This window comes from Crinia signifera, chromosome 6, assembly GCF_055691185.1.
Source record: "Crinia signifera chromosome 6, ASM5569118v1, whole genome shotgun sequence".
Lineage (NCBI taxonomy): Eukaryota > Metazoa > Chordata > Amphibia > Anura > Myobatrachidae > Crinia > Crinia signifera.
Window position 1 is genome coordinate 68,578,642 of NC_139222.1, and position 22,478 is coordinate 68,601,119.

General features: G+C 44.7%; 1 protein-coding gene across 1 annotated transcript in view; it reads left to right on the forward strand.

Annotated features, from left to right (window-relative positions):
• The window catches only part of LRMDA (leucine rich melanocyte differentiation associated), a 945,168-nt gene that overhangs the window by 787,637 nt on the left and 135,053 nt on the right, over nt 1–22,478 (forward strand). The window contains exon 6 of the mRNA XM_083146229.1: nt 361–445. Within this exon, the coding sequence (XP_083002355.1) occupies nt 361–445 (85 nt within the window). The remainder of the gene's footprint in view (nt 1–360; nt 446–22,478) is intronic.

Genomic DNA, 22,478 nt, shown 5'->3' on the forward strand with positions numbered 1-22,478 from the left:
ACATGTCGGCTCAAATTTTTGTCAAAAAAAAAAATATTCATGTTGACCATTTCACCCTGTCGACCAATAGTGGTCAACCTTATGACTGTTGAGTCAGAGTCAATCTATCATGAGTCCAGATACCATTGCAACAGCACGTCACGGGCAATGCCTGCAATTCACTTGACCACTACCAGTTCATCTTATAGATGTTTTAGTGCTACTTTTGTGGTGTGTAATAATAAACCTTCAGCATAACTTCAATATAAATAATAGATAGTTAATTTCTTTATCATCTGTATTTGTAAATGCTAAAAACACCATATTGTACTGTACACCTGACTTGGTTGACTGATGTTTCTTATGTTTTTTGGCACATAGGTTTCATGTGGCACAGGCGACAGCTCTCCTGATTTGTCTTACACCCCTCTGCCATCAGTATCAAGGGATCCCGCCAATCACAGAGGTAAGACGTGCATGCAATATTATTTATCTAGTATTTTACTGCAAGCTAGTAAAAAGTTTACTGCATGCTCTCTTGCTCACTGCTCCATCTTGCTGGCTCAGCAGTTTCACTGTATGTTCTGCACTTTTTCAGATCACGAGTAAACCATTCTTGTCAGGCCCACAGTCTGTGCTTTGAGTTAACGGAAGATTTAAATGTAATGTGTTAACCCAGGGAATAAATCCTATGGCTTTTACCTGACCAGTATTCAGCTATGGAGACAGAACACAGATTGGGAGAATTTCGTATTTTTAGAAGCTATGAGTTATTTGCATATGTGCATTCAAGAGAAAAAAATAATAATCAAATAAATTAAACCAGGCATGTCCAAACTGTGGCCCTCCAGCTATTGTGAAACTACAAGTCCCATCATGCCTTGCCACAGTTGTGCTATTAGGGAATGCTAAAACTATGGCAAGGCATGCTGGGATATGTAGTTTCACAACAGCTGGAGGGCCACAGTTTGGACATACCTCCCAACAATCCCGATTTCAGCGGGACAGTCCCGATTACCGGGTCCTGTCCCTCTGTCCCACCCGCGGCTGGAGGTGTCCCGCTGCGGGGGGGGGGGGGAGTTCGGAGCCCCCCCAATTTGACAGAATAGACGCTATGCGCACAGCGTCTATTCGTGGCCGAAACCGGGGACGCGGCTCATTTGCGTAAGCTGCGCCCCTCATTTGCATAAGCCACTCCCCTATTTGGGCGAAGCCGCGCGAGTGTCCCTATTTCTGCAGCCAGAAAGTTGGGAGGTATGGTTTGGACATGCTTGTGTTAAACCTTAAGGTGCTCATACACTATGCGACTTCTCCCCTTGGAGAAGTCACATCCAATTCCCCTTCAGCCGCCCAGGATCCTCCCAGATGGCAGGATAGCATATGAAACATTGCATGCAGTATTTCTGCATACGATGCGTCACATGTGATCCCCTTTCCCGGGCACCGGGAGGGAGTCCGACCTGGAGATCTTATGTGCAGCACGTATGATCTCCGCCTATGATCCGATGTGCACTGGACAGGACAGCGCATCAGCTTGGATGTCACACACATGCTTTTTAGACCAATTTCACCCAATTTCTCTGCCCATCTCTGCTGGAATCGGGTAAAAGCCGAAATCGCATAGTGTATGGGGACCCTTTAATCCAAGAAAGGACATGGCAAAGCATATAGGTTTCATAAATCTGGTCCTCAGCAGCCGGAGGTCATTTGCTAGGTCACAGTAGCAGAATAAGTTTGACATTTAAGTTCCAAACCCATAGACAAGATTTATTTCCGGAGGCTTGCAACACATTGCACACCCGCGCTTCATGATACACAATGTGAAATATCACTGAATATGCTCTATAGAGATGTGAAAACAATGAAGAGATGTAGTCCTTTATAAGAGCTTGCCTGTTTTATTTGCTCAGATACAGTATACTATAAGCTTAAGATAACAACAAAACTTAGCTTAAGTTTTAATGTAGTCAAAGAATATAGATACTAGAGTGCACCTACTGTAGATATTGTTAAAGGAAGCATACCAATTTGACTTTTTGCCTATTATATCTAGCTGTACTACATTGTGGCACATTGGTTAGCATGGTTTTGCCTTTCAGTGCTGGTTCCTTGGGTTTCATTTGGATCAGTGTACTTTTTTGTTGTTGTTGCAAAAGCACTACTGGGGACATCTACAACTGGCACTACTGGGGACATCTACAACTGGCACTACTGGGGACATCTACAACTGGCACTACTGGGGACATCTACAACTGGCACTACTGGGGACATCTACAACTGGCACTAATGGGGACATCTACAACTACCAATTTGACTTTTTGCCTATTATATCTAGCTGTACTACATTGTGGCACATTGGTTAGCATGGTTTGCCTTTCAGTGCTGGTTCCTTGGGTTTCATTTGGATCAGTGTACTTTTTTGTTGTTGTTGCAAAAGCACTACTGGGGACATCTACAACTGACACTACTGGGGACATCTACAACTGGCACTACTGGGGACATCTACAACTGGCACTACTGGGGACATCTACAACTGGCACTACTGGGGACATCTACAACTGGCACTACTGGGGACATCTACAACTGGCACTACTGGGGACATCTACAACTGGCACTACTGGGGACAACTACAACTGGCACTAATGGGGACATCTACAACTGGCACTAATGGGGACATCTACAACTGGCACTAATGGGGACATCTACAACTGGCACTTATGGGGACATCTGAAACTGGCACTACTGGGGACATCTGAAACTGGCTCTACTGGGGACATCTGAAACTGGCACTACTGGGGACATCTATAACTGGCACTACTGGGGACATCTATAACTGGCACTACTGGGGACATCTATAACTGGCACTACTGAAGACATGATATGAAACTGGCACTACTGGTGACATGATATGAAACTGGCACTACTGGTGACATGATATGAAACTGGCACTACTGGAGACATGATATGATACTGGCACTACTGGAGACCTGATATGTAACTGGCACTACTTGGGACATCTGTAACTGGCACTACTGGGGACATGATATGTAACTGGTAATACTGGGGATATCTGTAGCAGCACTATTGGGGACATGATCTGTAACTGGTACTACTGGGGACATGATCTGTAACTGGTATTACTGGGAAAATGATATGTAACTGGAACTACTGGGGACATGATATGTAGCTGTCAATACTGGGGACATGATATGTAACTGGCACTACTGGGAACATCTGTAACTGGCTCTACTGGGAACATCTGTAACTGGCTCTACTGGGAACATCTGTAACTGGCACTATTGGGGACATAATATGTAACTGGAACTACTGGGGACATGATATGTAACTGGTAATACTGGGGATATCTGTAGCAGCACTATTGGGGACATGATCTGTAACTGGTACTACTGGGGACATGATCTGTAACTGGTACTACTGGGGACATGATATGTAACTGGTACTACTGGGGACATGATATGTAACTGGAACTACTGGGGACATGATATGTAGCTGGTAATACTGGGGACATGATATGTAGCTGGCACTACGGGGGACACCTGTAACTGGCACTACGGGGGACACCTGTAACTGGCACTACGGGGGACACCTGTAACTGGCACTTCAGGGGACACCTGTAACTGGCACTTCAGGGGACACCTGTAACTGGTACTACTGGGGACACCTGTAACTGGCACTACTGGGAACATCTGTAACTGGCTCTACTGGGAACATCTGTAACTGGCTCTACTGGGAACATCTGTAACTGGCTCTACTGGGGACACCTGTAACTGGCACTACTGGGGACACCTGTAACTGGCACTATTGGGGACATGAGTTGTAACTGGAACTACTGGCGACATGATATGTAACTGGTACTACTGGGGATATCTGTAGCAGCACTATTGGGGACATGATCTGTAACTGGTACTATTGGGGACATCTGTAACTGCCACTACGGGGGACACCTGTAACTGCCACTACGGGGGACACCTGTAACTGGCACTACTGGGGACATCTGAAACTGGCACTACTGGGGACATCTATAACTGGCACTACTGGGGACATCTATAACTGGCACTACTGGGGACATCTATAACTGGCACTACTGGTGACATGATATGAAACTGGCACTACTGGTGACATGATATGAAACTGGCACTACTGGAGACCTGATATGTAACTGGCACTACTTGGGACATCTGTAACTGGCACTACTGGGGACATGATATGTAACTGGTAATACTGGGGATATCTGTAGCAGCACTATTGGGGACATGATCTGTAACTGGTACTACTGGGGACATGATCTGTAACTGGTATTACTGGGAACATGATATGTAACTGGAACTACTGGGGACATGATATGTAGCTGGCAATACTGGGGACATGATATGTAACTGGCACTACTGGGAACATCTGTAACTGGCTCTTCTGGGAACATCTGTAACTGGCTCTACTGGGAACATCTGTAACTGGCTCTACTGGGAACACCTGTAACTGGCACTTCAGGGGACACCTGTAACTGGTACTACTGGGGACACCTGTAACTGGCACTACTGGGAACATCTGTAACTGGCTCTACTGGGAACATCTGTAACTGGCTCTACTGGGAACATCTGTAACTGGCTCTACTGGGGACACCTGTAACTGGCACTACTGGGGACACCTGTAACTGGCACTACTGGGGACATGATATGTAACTGGTAATACTGGGGATATCTGTAGCAGCACTATTAGGGACATGATCTGTAACTGGTACTACTGGGGACATGATCTGTAACTGGTATTACTGGGAACATGATATGTAACTGGAACTACTGGGGACATGATATGTAGCTGGCAATACTGGGGACATGATATGTAACTGGCACTACTGGGAACATCTGTAACTGGCTCTACTGGGAACATCTGTAACTGGCTCTACTGGGAACATCTGTAACTGGCTCTACTGGGAACACCTGTAACTGGCACTTCAGGGGACACCTGTAACTGGTACTACTGGGGACACCTGTAACTGGCACTACTGGGAACATCTGTAACTGGCTCTACTGGGAACATCTGTAACTGGCTCTACTGGGAACAACTGTAACTGGCTCTACTGGGGACACCTGTAACTGGCACTACTGGGGACACCTGTAACTGGCACTACTGGGGACATGATATGTAACTGGTAATACTGGGGATATCTGTAGCAGCACTATTGGGGACATGATCTGTAACTGGTACTACTGGGGACATGATCTGTAACTGGTATTACTGGGAACATGATATGTAACTGGAACTACTGGGGACATGATATGTAGCTGGCAATACTGGGGACATGATATGTAACTGGCACTACTGGGAACATCTGTAACTGGCTCTACTGGGAACATCTGTAACTGGCTCTACTGGGAACATCTGTAACTGGCACTATTGGGGACATGATATGTAACTGGAACTACTGGTGACATGATATGTAACTGGTAATACTGGGGATATCTGTAGCAGCACTATTGGGGACATGATCTGTAACTGGTACTACTGGGGACATGATCTGTAACTGGTACTACTGGGGACATGATATGTAACTGGTACTACTGGGGACATGATATGTAACTGGAACTACTGGGGACATGATATGTAGCTGGTAATACTGGGGACATGATATGTAACTGGCACTACGGGGGACACCTGTAACTGGCACTATGGGGGACACCTGTAACTGGCACTACGGGGGACACCTGTAACTGGCACTTCAGGGGACACCTGTAACTGGTACTACTGGGGACACCTGTAACTGGCACTACTGGGAACATCTGTAACTGGCTCTACTGGGAACATCTGTAACTGGCTCTACTGGGAACATCTGTAACTGGCTCTACTGGGGACACCTGTAACTGGCACTACTGGGGACACCTGTAACTGGCACTATTGGGGACATGATTTGTAACTGGAACTACTGGCGACATGATATGTAACTGGTACTACTGGGGATATCTGTAGCAGCACTATTGGGGACATGATCTGTAACTGGTACTACTGGGGACATGATCTGTAACTGGTACTACTGGGGACATGATATGTAACTGGTACTACTGGGGACATGATATGTAACTGGAACTACTGGGGACATGATATGTAACTGGTACTACTGGGGATATCTGTAGCAGCACTATTGGGGACATGATCTGTAACTGGTACTACTGGGGACATGATCTGTAACTGGTACTACTGGGGACATGATATGTAACTGGTACTACTGGGGACATGATATGTAACTGGAACTACTGGGGACATGATATGTAGCTGGTAATACTGGGGACATGATATGTAACTGGCACTACGGGGGACACCTGTAACTGGCACTACGGGGGACACCTGTAACTGGCACTACGGGGGACACCTGTAACTGGCACTTCAGGGGACACCTGTAACTGGTACTACTGGGGACACCTGTAACTGGCACTACTGGGAACATCTGTGACTGGCTCTACTGGGAACATCTGTAACTGGCTCTACTGGGAACATCTGTAACTGGCTCTACTGGGGACACCTGTAACTGGCACTACTGGGGACACCTGTAACTGGCACTATTGGGGACATGATTTGTAACTGCAACTACTGGCGACATGATATGTAACTGGTACTACTGGGGATATCTGTAGCAGCACTATTGGGGACATGATCTGTAACTGGTACTACTGGGGACATCTGTAACTGCCACTACGGGGGACACCTGTAACTGCCACTACGGGGGACACCTGTAACTGGTACTACTGGGGACACCTGTAACTGGCACTACTGGGAACATCTGTAACTGGCTCTACTGGGAACATCTGTAACTGGCTCTACTGGGAACATCTGTAACTGGCTCTACTGGGGACACCTGTAACTGGCACTACTGGGGACACCTGTAACTGGCACTATTGGGGACATGATTTGTAACTGGAACTACTGGCGACATGATATGTAACTGGTACTACTGGGGATATCTGTAGCAGCACTATTGGGGACATGATCTGTAACTGGTACTACTGGGGACATCTGTAACTGCCACTACGGGGGACACCTGTAACTGCCACTACGGGGGACACCTGTAACTGCCACTACGGGGGACACCTGTAACTGGCACTACTGGGGACATCTGAAACTGGCACTACTGGGGACATCTATAACTGGCACTACTGGGGACATCTATAACTGGCACTACTGGGGACATCTATAACTGGCACTACTGAAGACATGATATGAAACTGGCACTACTGGTGACATGATATGAAACTGGCACTACTGGTGACATGATATGAAACTGGCACTACTGGAGACATGATATGAAACTGGCACTACTGGAGACCTGATATGTAACTGGCACTACTTGGGACATCTGTAACTGGCACTACTGGGGACATGATATGTAACTGGTAATACTGGGGATATCTGTAGCAGCACTATTGGGGACATGATCTGTAACTGGTACTACTGGGGACATGATCTGTAACTGGTATTACTGGGGACATGATATGTAACTGGAACTACTGGGGACATGATATGTAGCTGGCAATACTGGGGACATGATATGTAACTGGCACTACTGGGAACATCTGTAACTGGCTCTACTGGGAACATCTGTAACTGGCTCTATTGGGAACATCTGTAACTGGCACTATTGGGGACATGATATGTAACTGGAACTACTGGTGACATGATATGTAACTGGTAATACTGGGGATATCTGTAGCAGCACTATTGGGGACATGATCTGTAACTGGTACTACTGGGGACATGATCTGTAACTGGTACTACTGGGGACATGATATGTAACTGGTACTACTGGGGACATGATATGTAACTGGAACTACTGGGGACATGATATGTAGCTGGTAATACTGGGGACATAATAAGTAACTGGCACTATGGGGGACACCTGTAACTGGCACTACGGGGGACACCTGTAACTGGCACTACGGGGGACACCTGTAACTGGCACTTCAGGGGACACCTGTAACTGGTACTACTGGGGACACCTGTAACTGGCACTACTGGGAACATCTGTAACTGGCTCTACTGGGAACATCTGTAACTGGCTCTACTGGGAACATCTGTAACTGCCTCTACTGGGGACACCTGTAACTGGCACTTCTGGGGACACCTGTAACTGGCACTATTGGGGACATGATTTGTAACTGGAACTACTGGCGACATGATATGTAACTGGTACTACTGGGGATATCTGTAGCAGCACTATTGGGGACATGATCTGTAACTGGTACTACTGGGGACATCTGTAACTGCCACTACGGGGGACACCTGTAACTGGCACTACTGGGGACATGATATGTAACTGGCACTATTGGGGACATGATATGTAACTGGCACTATTGGGGACATGATATGTAACTGGCACTATTGGGGACATGATATGTAACTGGCACTATTGGGGACATGATATGTAACTGGCACTATTGGGGACATGATATGTAACTGGCACTATTGGGGACATATGTAACTGTCACTATTGGGGACATGATATATAACTGTCACTATTGGGAACATGATATGTAACTGTCACTATTGGGAACATGATATGTAACTGCCACTTTTGGGGACATTATATGTAACTGGCACTATTGGGGACATGATATGTAACTGGCACTATTGGGGACATGATATGTAACTGGCACTATTGGGGACATGATATGTAACTGGCACTATTGGGGACATGATATGTAACTGGCACTATTGGGGACATGATATGTAACTGGCACTATTGGGGACATGATATGTAACTGGCACTATTGGGGACATGATATGTAACTGGCACTATTGGGGACATGATATGTAACTGGCACTATGGGGACATGATATGTAACTGGCACTATTGGTGACATGATATGTAACTGGCACTACTGGGGACATGATATGTAACTGGTACTGAATATGTGCAAGAAAATGATTACTTACTGCTCAAATTCAGTGCCTGAGATACTACACAAACTTTGTTTCATGCTAAAATAAAATATATTTGTGTGTATTTCATGTATTTTATGTGTTCATCCAACATACGGTAAATACTTTTTATGTTCAAACCTGGGTCCAGTCCTCAAGATACCTCATTGAAATATAAAAATATTCTGAAATACAGAATAATCAGTTATCCAAAATGCTTCTGGTCCCGAGCATTTTAGATAAAAGATGCTCAATCTGTGAATACCATGGCACTTGACACCAAGGCAGCAGGAAATTAGGATGACCTTTGTAGATGACAGACTATTTGTACAGCAGAGGATGCAGTCAAAATCCCGACAGGGTTAAAAATCCCGATAGGGACAAAATCCCGACAGGGTTAAAAATCCCGATAGGGACAAAATCCCGACATTTAAAATCCCGACAAGGACAAAATCCCGACAAGGTAAAAATACCAATATATAGAATGTACAGGTGAAACAGTCAACATGACTTTGTGTCGACAGGTCACGAGGTCGACATGGGTTTTTTCACTGTTTTTTGAGCCGACGTGCTGACAGGCGGTATTTCATGCCCTACCATCCACTAGGGGGTGTTGGGATAATAAAATAGTGTGCCCGAAGCATTGCGAGCGAAGCGAGTGGCTGCAATTCACTTCCAACTGTGTCCTTGTCGACATTCGGGTAAAAAAACCCAGTAAAAATACCCATGTCAACCTCGTGGCCTGTCGACACAAAGTCATGTTGACTGTTTCACCTGTATATTCTATACGTCAGTATTTTGACCTTGTCAGGATTTTAAATGCCGGGATTTTGTCCTTGTCGGGATTTTAAATGCCGGGATTTTGTCCTTGTCTGGATTTTGACAGTCGGGATTTCATACCGAATCCGTACAGTAGTTAATACTTATTTAAATTATATGCTGTAATTTTTTATCGTAATGGTGGTCCGCAAGCAATATGGGGATCCTGAAATGTAGAAAGTTATGCCAACAAGTAGCACATAAAGCATTGTACAGGGAGTTGTAAAATGTGCAAAAAAAAGCGGTACTTATGTAATATCTGGGCTCCCGTTTTTCTTATGAGACCGCATCCCCTCGCGGGGCTCGCTGCGCTCGCCACGCTTCGGGCATGGTGGCTCGCTGCGCTCGCCACACTATATAATATCAACTCCATGCGTAGTTGGATAGTAGGGGTATGAAAAAATGGGGTGCATTTAACATGGGAGCCCAGATAATACATAAGTACCAAAAAATAAGTTGGTAATATAAAAACAATAAATAAAAATGTACCGGTGCTTTCCTTAATGGCTAAAGGTCCCGTATAGGGTCATCTTAACATATGGACACCCTAGACAGCTGAACAGGACCCCACAATTCTAGGGGCCTTTAAGCAGGGCTGGGCTGAGGTGCATCTGCTCTCTGGACTGGTGCCTCCGGAGCTTCTTAGAAAACAAGTAGAGAATTCTGCCTGGCTGTGCTGATTGTGTATTACACACAGCATTCTTTACCTGCTTGCCAGCCTGCATCCCGACAGGGCCGGTGCGAGGTTTCTCGGCACCCTAGGCAAATTGTCAGTCCTACACCCCCCCCCACACTCACACCAAAAAAAAATACAGAGCCCCCCAGGGGAAAAGTGCGGCCACGGCATCTTGTAAGTTTCACAGCCTGATAATTTAGCAGTTTCTGGGTGAGGGTATTCAAGTTTGTTTGGTGGATTCACATAGAGATCTTGTGGTAAGCTCAGCAGCTCCATAGGTGCCAGGCATGTCTCCATCAGTGATGGACCAGAGGGGGTGGGGGGGTGATAAGAGGACGGGGGGGGGGGGTAATAAGAGGACCAGAGAGGGGGGGAATAGAGGACCAGAGGGGGGGGGAGGGGGGTATAAGAGTTTTATGTGTTGTGCCAGCCATCACTGAATGTGTACCTGTCAGGGCTTCATCTTCCTGTTCCTCCAGCAGCACATGGTTCCACTCCACGGCTCCGGGTCTCCCTCTCCCCATCAGTGCAGGTCGTTTACTCTTCCCCGCTCAGGGCACCAACTCTCCTTCACTGCTGGGGGGAGCTTGTTCCCAGCAGGCCTGGCTCAGGGCTGCTGCTCCTCCTCCTCGGATTTGGCAGCAGTTCAGCAATGACAGGAAGGGGGCGGGGCTGATTACAACTGTGCTGCAGCTGGTATGCAACTGTGGGAATATGCCGGGTGCTGGAGGAGGGGAGAGAGAATGGCCGGTGATAGGGTGAATATGCCATGGGGGCGGTGGCGGAGGGCAGCTCACGATCACATGCAGGACGGTCACTGTGGGACTGTCTGTCGGAGCACAGCGCGCAGTGCGCACTGTCCAGTAGTACAGAGCGGGAGCTGGCCTATTACATGCAGCCCTAGCCATTTAAGTTACATTTAGGTAGCCCCCGCACCTCTGTTCCTTGGGAAGTGGGGGGAGCTGACCTAAGGAATCTCAAACACTAATCTGCAGAGTGTGGTGCGCCCTCTAGTGGCCGGCGCCCTAGGCAAATGCCTAAAGCTGCCTAGTGGTGGCGCCGGCCCTGCATCCCGACAATAAATGGCTTTCAGTATGCTGAGTATTGGATGGTTGGAACTATCCACCAATCAGTGCAACATTCTCTACTTGTCTCTCAGCCTTCAGCCAGTCAGTGAATGGCTGTTGGAGGGATGGAGCTATCTAGGTCTCAGATTTCTGACAGCCAGTCACTGTATGGAAGCAAGTGGAGAGACCGTGCAGGACCACTGGATGCATTTTATTTTTATTAAAATTTATTCCTGTGAATAAGTGGATTGGGACCCAGTTCATTTCGCTGGGCTCTACAATTCTGTTAAGTCCTGTGGCCTTTTAAGTATATGGAATTAGTCTAGTGATAAAAGTTTTAGTAAAGTGTATTAAACTATATTGGTAATGACAGAACAACAACTTCTGATTTTCTTGGAAAAAAAAGTACTCAGTGCAATTGTCTACCAACACCAAAAAAGCACTGTGTACAGGAGTATATTTACTAAATGAGTTTGATACAAGAATAATTAAACATATAACTAATGTAGTGATAGAAAAAGCACAAGGATGTTGCATGTAAATCTGTCAAATGTTTAAAAGCTTTCTAGGATATTGGACTATATGGAAATAGAAGTATTATTCAGATGTCATCAAGTCCCGCCCCCATGGCAGACAAACTACGCAATTCGCGGCTCTGCGAACTGGGGGAGGGGCTAAAATGGCGCTATTATAAATCTACCCCATAGTTTGTTACACTATATCATAAAAGCGGCCACTGGGCAAACTTTCCACCAAAGTCAGTAGAGTAGATATTGATCAAATGCTCTATTTTCAGACAATATGTTACAGTTGCAATGAGCCAACTTCCTTGACATTGCAGGGTTAAGAACATCTGCACAGTTTTAACATGAGAATAAAAATACCTCCATAACTTTAAGTCCGCAAACTTACAGTTCTGTATTTGTTAGCAGCAGCTGAGACTTTACAAACTATCCAAATCTGAGTGATTTACTCCTCCACTCTCCCACATCTGAGTCCCATTGTAATGTAACCAGTGTATGGGGAGAGTGTGCAGGCCAAGGCAGGCGTGCTTCCTGTGTAATGTCAGACTCAGCACATTTATCAATGACAGTCAGTAAGGGTCATCCAGATGGAGAATCTCTTAATTCCTTTCCTGTTAGGGAACTCAACAAGCCTACGATCTGCTAAATAGTTAATAGCGAGATGCATCTTCTTTGGGGAGGAGTGGTCATAGTGTATTGGTACGGTATGTAAAAGAAGTGACATAACAATTTTCTTTGATTTACAGTATTAACATTCCCTTACTGCAGTATGTTAAGGTGCAATATGGATATGCTATTATAAATGTGTATTTGACTTAAAATTGTCATAAAGTTGCTCAGAAGTAGGGATGGCCATCATTGCCTTTACCATCGATGGCAAAAGTGCAACTGAACATCGATGGTGTATAAGTATGCAATGGATGACCATCGATGTTTTTACATATCGATGGTCATCCATTTGCTTTGAAAGATTTGCCTCTGGGCCAATCAAAATACACGGGCGGGGCTTCACGGCTGTCGGGGGTGGGTCTATACTCCGTGTCCCGGGCCCCTAGATGAAAAAAAAAAAAAACTATTCAGTTAAGCCTGACATCGATGGTGGGAAACCATCTGGTTCTCCCCATCGATGTCAGAACTTTTGGACATCTGTCACAAACCATCAATATTTTTTAATCATCGATGGACGATGGCCATCCCTACTCAGAAGGAATTAGTAAACTACTCATCAAGTTGTGGGCTACTTATATAAAGACTATCATTTGCTAAAATGATGTTCCTTATATGTCATCTTTTTAACCCGCAAATCATGCGGGTTTAATATTTTGTGATGATGACTCTTTTCCGCTTTGCAGCATATACAGTATATATGCTTCCAATCACATTCACGTGCATAACGAAAGTAATGAGGGCTAATTACCTGTTTGCAATAAAAGTTGACATACTTTTGTCCTTCAGCTTAATGAACGGGTTCTTCTCACCCCTTTGTAGCTGTTTGTATTCACTTGTTTTTTTCCATGTGCCTCCTACAAATAAAATATACCTACAGATGGAGCAGCTCATTAGAGTGGTGATAGAATCGCCAACAGCTGCCGTTTGCCATCCGGCAAAAGGGGGCACTCGAGACGCTCGTGCCCCGTTCTGTCAGAGCCCGCCTCCGCCGGCTCCTCGCTGCTCCCCCGTTGCCGCCTGTAGCCCCCACAAACCCTACCCGTCTCCCTGAAGCAGAGCTGGGCAGGGAATGCGCTCCCCATCAGATGGAGCTCCTTTCCGTCAACTCAGGGGATCTGTGGATTCCTCAGGCTGGCTGACAGGCGCTCCATCTGTACGTAACTTGCTTTCGCTTTATAAATACTACATAGAAACAGTAATACTACAGTAATACTACAGTATATCAGTCATGCAACAGTATAACCTGCGTTCTTCACGTTTACGTACATGTTGGACTTTACAGTTATCCTTTCGAAACTATGAGGTAGATCAGTGAGACTTCACCTCGTTCATATATGTAAGTGGTTATTAGTGTATCTTACTGATGTTAAATCCTCATACTGTATATGTTAAATCTCCGATTTACAGCACACATTGAGTGTATGATATGCAGGCACAGAATGAGCCTCTGAGCTGCCAGTTCTGCAAAGAGATGCTGGGTTTATCACGGCCTATCATAGTCCTTTGCCTCCCTTCACAGAAAGGAAGCAGAACCTTGCATGGTATCATTTTAATCCAAGAGGACAAGTCCATTCCGTTCAAGGGCCCTGCTGGTTGATGAGTTATGACAAGTGATGTCACCTCAGGATGATTCAGATGAATGACTTGCAGGGGTCACTTCTCCCTGTTGAATCCAGCATCATTTTTGCTTTTTCCCCTAACACATTGATCTAAGCAAGAATGAGCTGAGCTGACATGTAATTGTGTGGTTAACCTTACTACTCAAACCCTTTCACCTTATCCCTTTAGCAGCCTTCTTCTAAAATGGAACCAGAGAAGGTGAACAGAACAACAGGGGGTGGGGTAAAACCTTCTAATTTTCTCTTTTATCTAGCTCATAAAAAATGCATTTGATTAATGGCAGTGCTCAATAAATTATCCACCCTCCACATGGAGGATGAGCTGAGAGATTTATTTTACATTTTCACATGTTCCTCATTTAGCCTGTGGATGACTGGAGAAAGATGCTGAGCCTGGGGAATCTAAGAGCAGAGGAGGGGTCCAGGGTTGTACTGGAAGTTTTAGGCAATAGATAAACCAGGGTTGTTTTTATGTACTTTTCCCAAAATTCTATCATGGTGCAATTTCAACTTTTATATTGTAAAAAAGGCTACTAGACCTTACTGAACCCCTTTTGCCAAGACAACAGCATATTTTGCGCAGTATGTTTTCTAGAATTCTTCTTTTTTTTCTTTCTCATAAAATCATAGGAATATCAAGGGAAGCTCTGATATGATTTTATAGCTATTAGAGGTAGGAAATCTCACAGTACTTGCTATAAATGCGTTAGTAAACAGCGAAACAATAAGATACTTTAAGATTATTAATAGGCACTAAAGGAGAAATGCAATAGGGTGCGATTTTTAGACTTATATTAAGTAAAAAAACCTCTGCATTCGCACTTTTTCCGAAAATCGCACATGTATAAAGATGTAATAATAATTAAATGCAAATTGCAGTAAAATCGCACTTTTTTGCAGCAAAATTTGACCTGTTCATTTTTTCACACACTTCAATTTGCATCCAGATGTTTTCTCATTATAAAGTATACAATTTGCAATGTAATAGGGTGCGATTTTTGGTAAAGGTCACCAAAAATCGCAACTCAAATAGACCATATTCTGACAGGCGAATTTCACCGAACCATGCACAGATCATTGAGATGTGTGCATGGTTCTGTCTTTAAAAACTTGTAAAATTATGGGGTGTATTTAATGCAGCCGGCACTAGGGTTAAACTGCGAGGATCGCTTGTTTTCAGTGATCCCTGACATTTAACCCCCCGCCGGCCACATTGAATACACCCCAGAATCACACGGTGTTGATCATGAAGGCGATACTGTTGTGCGGCCCCACTAAGTCAGTATGGCTTAGCAAGAGTTTGTTTTGACTAAATTGTATACTACCATAGTGAACATAAACGAAATCTCCAGTACATACAAGTCAAAATCGCGTAGTCACAATCAGCCACTAGCAAAAATCGAACTGTGTTTACACCCCTTTGGAAATAAATATGTGATCTGTTCACATGAGATCAGGATACTTTGGCAATTTCAAAACCATTGCAATGTAGTTAACTACTACAGTAAGCAAACTAAAAGGTTGATATGAAGCATGTAATATGGAAATACTGGAAGTAATTGCTCCCTACTATCCCAATTTCATCAGAACAGTCCTGATTGGGGGGCTCAATCACATTGTCACTATTAAGACTACATTGTCTCAATCAGCTCTGCAGTTGGATGGTTAACAGAGAAGCGGTGAAGTGGTACTGGTCTGCAGTGAAAGGGTGATCCGAGGGGCATAAGTGGCAGCCTATTGCAATGGATATCTACCTGAGGGTGACCATGTTCCCTCTATGACCTCTCACTTGGAATGTTGGGAGGCATTGGGAAGAAACCGTTTGTGACTTGACCCAGTGCAAGAAGTAAAATGCAGAGCAGATGTGATAAATTGGCTACATGCAACTGTGGATAGTATAACCAGCACACCATGATCTTACTATCTCCGTACGCCAGCTGCTATACAGAAGAGAGCAACTTCATCGGAGTCCCAGAGGCACAAATACACCCACTAATACTGCTTAGAGGATTGAAACAAATACATAAAAAAAGAGTTACCATAACTAACACTGGGATTTTTTAACAATTTTATACCAGTATTTTTCATTAAGCAGCACATCTTAAGAGTTCTTAATTGGAAGAGAATAATATTATAATATAATAACCACCTACAAGACCGATGAATAAATAGATCAAACAAAACGCTTGAGTGTAGCTTAGTCCTTTGCCTGTTGCTTTTGCTACTAGTTGTTGCAATAGACAGAAGTATATGCTTGCTAGGCCATAGAGGGGGCATTGGGAGAATTAAAAGTCCTGAAATTATATCATGCACTCTAACTTTGAGGGCTACATAAACATTTTCACTTAAAGGAAGTCATGCCCCGGAAGTGGTTACACCAAGGTCATATCTGCCCTCTAGAATTCATCTCCTTTCCCAACTAACTTTCCACAAGTTTGTTTTCAACATCACAATGAATTCTCTCCATATCAAGGCTGACCCACTTCTAGCCATTCCCCCTACTTTTTTCTCCATACCATGATTGTTCAATTCCTATCACACATTGAGACCTACTTGGGGTATGGATGAATTGATTCTCAAGGGGTATATATGAACTTCCAGTATGGAGCATATGGTCCATATCGGTAGAAAACCTATCGCACCATGTGTATACAGCTTGCAATGCGCATCACTGCAGGTTTGGTGTCACAAGAAAAAACTAGACTCTGTAGGCATCTCATTTTTTACTAGAAAGTGTACAATTTATTATCTCGTATAGTCAAAATCATCCATAGCCATAATCACACTATGTGTATAGTTATTATTGGCCGTTCGGTGTTCAAGGGATCATCTAAAGTGTGGCCTAGTAAATTATGGGATTGGCCTTAAATGTTCCTATTTGCAGTATGAGAAAGTTGAGAAATGTAGTACTGTATAATACAGGCAAAGGTGGTCTCCAAAGTTTGCATTAAATGTCATATTCATTAGTAAGCATTCCATTCTTTACAATGTAAGCTCTCACGAGCAGGGACCTCTTACCTCATGTGCTTATCCTTTCTTACTTTAATAGTCTTCAACTGCACCAAAGCATGCTGTTTTCTGCCACCTGGATACTTATGTTGCAGTAATCGGCTGATGTTCCTATTATCATTTACCCTGTACTTGTCCTGTATTGTCTTCAACTGTAAGTCACTGGTTTACGGTTTTGATTATGTAATTGGGCTCTGTGGAACCCTTGTGGCGCCATATAAATAAAGGATTATAATAATAATAATAATAATAATAATAATAATAATAATAATAATAATAAATGAAGCAACATATTTGCATTTTAATTCCTAACTTCATGTCAATTTAATTGAGCTATTCCCAAAAAATCTATTTACTTGTTTCTTTGGGAAAAAAACATTATGCAACACCATTTAGCATTAGAATGCACAAAAATTTGCTTCTAGGTAAATATGAGAGTGTAGCTTAAAAGAATAATTTTCATTTGGAATTATTAGTGTTATGTGGCACATTCTATAAGGGAAGTTTGTGTACAGTGCCTGATTTCAACCAAGTCTCTGCAATTGAACTGCATTTCAAACAACTCCGGCTGATTTGATTCTGTTAGTGCCGCCATGTTGTTTTGTTGTGGCCATTGATTTGTCATTATTCACACTGATAATCCTGGCATGTCCCTTAGACCCACAGGGAGTTATTTATACTACAAGCAGTGTTTCATTGTGCCTGACTTGCTGATGTCATGAGCTTACCTCACCTTTAATGCAGACTGGCACATAATGTGCAGTGAGCCCTTTATCATGTACCATTATAATTAGCACTGTTAAGCTCTGCAGCCTTCATGCATATCAGATCATAATATGTCTTCATAAGCAAGTGACTATACATGCACAATATTTCTCCCCTTATGGAGATTGCATGTCAATAAAGTAATTGAGTCTCCAAGGCTCCAGCAGGGAAAGATTTAAAGGATAGGTCTTCCAGGCAGTGATGTATAACCATTATTATTCTGCTAGTCAATGGCGCTGAAGCTGAAAGCATAAATGGACAGACGCTGACACGGTGGTTGTATTTCACTCATAAATAAAATTATATGCATCTACATACTTATACTGCATATGTGTGTGTTTATATATTTTGCATGTGCATCTCTACAATATATCTGTGCATGATTTTATATATATATATATATATATATATATATATATATATACACACATACATACACACACACACACACACATATATGTATTTATATAAAGTCCCAGGTCTCCTGTAATCAAAAATAGCTCTGGGTGCCCTCCAGTAGTAGTAAGATAGCTGGCAGGGATGTTGGCGGCACTCACAGAAAATAATCACAAACGCATGGGATACTGCTTAACGTTTCAATTCATGTTATAAAGTTTCATCAGTGGCTTCTGATGAGAATTCATAACATTAATTGAAATGTTAAGCAGTATCCCATGCATTTGTGATTATTTTCTGTGAGTGCCGCCATCATTACTACCATATATATAGTGCAGGCTTAAGTCTTCGGGGTGCCCGGGTCATTTTAGACATGGGGGGGCCCCCTGGCACTTGTCATTACTGGCCGCAAACTGCACGGGAGAATATTACCCTGTCAAAACACAGAGTAAAGGCAGTATAAACTTGGTCAATGGGTGACTGCAGGGGGGGTTTATATATTATTATTATTATTATCGTCTTTATAAATATAAAGTCCCACAAGACCGGCACTCATGGGGTAAATCAGGAAAATATCAATTGCTTTGCTCAGGTGCCTTCCCTCGTCAAGATGGTTCAGGTGTCCAACTTGTATATAGAAAATCCAGCAATGAGCGGCACTCTGAGACTATGTAGATGTGAAACTTCAGTGGTTTATTCGCAAGTTTCGGGGCTTGCACCCCTTTCTCAAGCCACACACTTGTGTGTGTCACAGGAATGGGATTGGATGGGTTCGTGTGAGTGTCAGGTACCACACTGGAGGCAGCAGGCGTAGGGTTAAATCGAGCCGGTTTAATAAAAGATGGTTTCATGTATGTACATAGATACTTCTCTTGTACAACGGGCACTCAAATACTTCTTTGAGGCAATTCGGGAACAAAAATAAGCAACTTGCTATAACTTGGAAAAGTCCGGTGAAAGACTGGGGAATAACGGCAATACGGTGCTGTACAATACCGCTGGTATGGAATGGAGGTTGGGAGGGTAGCCAGAAGACGATGAAGGTAACTGGGCACAGGTAGACGGAGAATGAGCAGGCTGGATGAAGAAACTGCCGACGGGATAGCTGAGCCAGAGCACAGGTTTCACAGGGTTAACCGATGGTTAGGACCGAGAGAAGGCAGGAGAGTAACAGACAGGCTGAAGACTCTTTTGCACTGACACCAGATAGCTCCTGACAGCCTCCCTAAATCCCCAGGGAGATGCTGCCATTGGCCACAGCGGTGCAGTGGGCTGAACACCATTCCCTGGCCCAATCCTGCATAGCCCTCAACCAAGATGGCGCCGCCAGCCTCTGGACGCTGCTGACGTCCATCAGACCGGCGCCGCCCGTACTGAGAGAGTCCCAGCTACAGGCTCCCCGCCGCGTTCCCCCTCTGCCGCCCAGGACCCAGCGCCAGACAGGAGAGTCGCCGACGCGCACGGAGCGGTGAGTAGGAGACACGCTGCGTGCCGCCGGCGGCTCTCCTGACAGTACCCCCTCCTTTCGGAGTGACCCTCTGTTTTCTGGGTATTTTGTGGGGATTCCTGCGGAAGAATTGTTTAACAAGGACTGGAGCATGAAGGTCAGAGGCATTCACCCAAGAGTTCTCCTCGGGACCGTAGCCCGACCATTCCACCAAGTATTGGAGGTGCGAGTGATGTCGACGGCAGTCCAAGACTCTCTTGACTTCAAATTCGGCATCTGTACAGACAACAGGAGCTCTGGGGGGCTTTTGTCGGAAAGGACTTAGCTTTAAAGGCTTGAGCAACGAGACATGGAACGAATTTGCAATTTTCATAGAAGCCGGAAGTTTTAACTTAACAGCAACTGGGTTGATGATTTGGGAAATCTGATATGGACCTATGAAGCGTGGTGCAAATTTCATCGAGGGTAGGCGTAAACGAAGATGACGGGTGGACAGCCATACACGATCTCCGATCTTGAAGTTAGGTGCAGCTCTTCGTCGGCGATCTGCGAATCTTTTATATCGAAGTGCAGAATTTGACAAAGCCTCTTGAACTTTGGACCAGATATGTGAGAAGTGCTGTAAGGAAGAATCGACTGCAGGAACCTCCGATGCCGGAAGATTGGCAAATTCAGGGGAACGAGGATGTTTTCCATAAACAGTAAAAAATGGGGTATGACCAGAAGAAGAATGGTAGGAATTGTTGTGAGCGAATTCGGCCCATGGAAGAAGATCTGACCAGTCATCTTGAGAAGAGGAAATGAAGAATCGTAGAAAGGTCTCCAAATCCTGATTGATGCGTTCGGTTTGACCATTGGACTGTGGGTGGTATGCTGAAGAAAACTGAAGCTTGATTTGCATGGCTGAACACAAGGATTTCCAGAAACGAGCTGTGAATTGTACCCCTCGGTCGGAGACGATTTCAGATGGAAGTCCGTGTAATTTGAAGATGGAAGAAACAAAGAGCTTGGCCAACACAGGTGCACTGGGAAGCCCTTTGAGAGGGAAGAAGTGTGCCATTTTCGAAAATCTGTCTACGACGACCCAGATCACCGTGTTTCCGTTAGAGACTGGGAGGTCGGTGATGAAGTCCATCGAGAGGTGTGTCCAGGGACGACTCGGAATGGGGAGAGGATGGAGAGGACCAGCTGGCGACATACGGGATGTCTTGTGTTGCGCGCAAGGAACGCAGGAGGATATAAAACTTTTGACGTCTGTGGACATAGACGGCCACCAATAGGAGCGTTGTAAGAATGTTAGAGTCTTTTGCACCCCTGGATGACCAGCGAAACGTGAAGCATGGGCCCATCTTAATATCTTGGTGCGGAGTTCCTTAGGAACGTATGTCTTCCCTGGAGGTGGCACAGGAGTAGTTGACGTAAGTGCGAAAACAAGCGGGTTCAGTATGGGTTGAGGTTGGATGTTTTCCTCCGCGGAAGAGTCAAAGGACCGGGACAGGGCATCCGCCTTACTATTCTCTGAGCCGGGACGGAAGAGAATTTGGAAATGGAAACGTTCAAAGAAGGTGGACCATCGTGCTTGGCGGGCAGTGAGACAATGAACATTGCGCAGGAATGAAAGGTTTTTATGATCAGAATAGACCGTGATTCTGTGTCGTGCTCCTTCTAACAGATACCTCCATTCTTCGAATGCTAGCTTTATGGCTAAAAGTTCTTGTTCGCCAATAGGATAGTTTCTCTCTGCTGGAAGGAATTTTTTGGAGAAATAAGCGCAGGGCAGAAGTTTATTATCTTCGTCTCGCTGAAGGAGGATAGCCCCTACTCCCTCGGATGAGGCGTCAACCTCTAGAAAGAATGGCTTGTCTGCATCCGGCTGAAGGAGGATAGGAGCAGTCATGAAGGCTAACTTTAATTGTTGAAAGGCAGCAAAGGCTTCAGGGGACCACTTGGCTGGATCAGCTTCCTTGGTGGTAAGAGCAGTAAGGGGTGCTGCGATGGTAGAAAAGTTATGAATGAATCGGCGATAATAATTAGAGAATCCGAGGAATCTCTGCAGACCTTTTAAAGTAGTAGGAGCCGTCCAATCTTGTATGGCCTTGACTTTAGCCGGATCCATCTGTAAGCCGGACGGAGAAAGAATATGGCCCAGGAAAGGCACGGTGGAAGCTTCAAAGACGCACTTCTCAAGTTTACAGTAGAGGCGGTTCTTCCGGAGGCGGGTTAGGACCTCTTTGACTGTCTGACGATGACTCACAAGATCTGAAGAGTAGATGAGGATGTCGTCCAGGTAGACAACGATTGAGTGGTAAAGCATATCTCGGAATATGTCATTGACAAATTGCTGAAACACAGCCGGGGCATTACAGAGTCCAAATGGCATCACCAGATACTCGTAGTGGCCGTCTCGGGTATTGAATGCCGTCTTCCACTCATCCCCAGGTCTAATACGAATCAAGTTATAAGCGCCCCTCAGATCTAATTTGGTGAAGACAACGGCACCTTTGATTCTATCAAATAGTTCGGATATTAATGGCAGGGGATAGCGATTCTTGATTGTGATGTCATTTAGACCACGGTAAT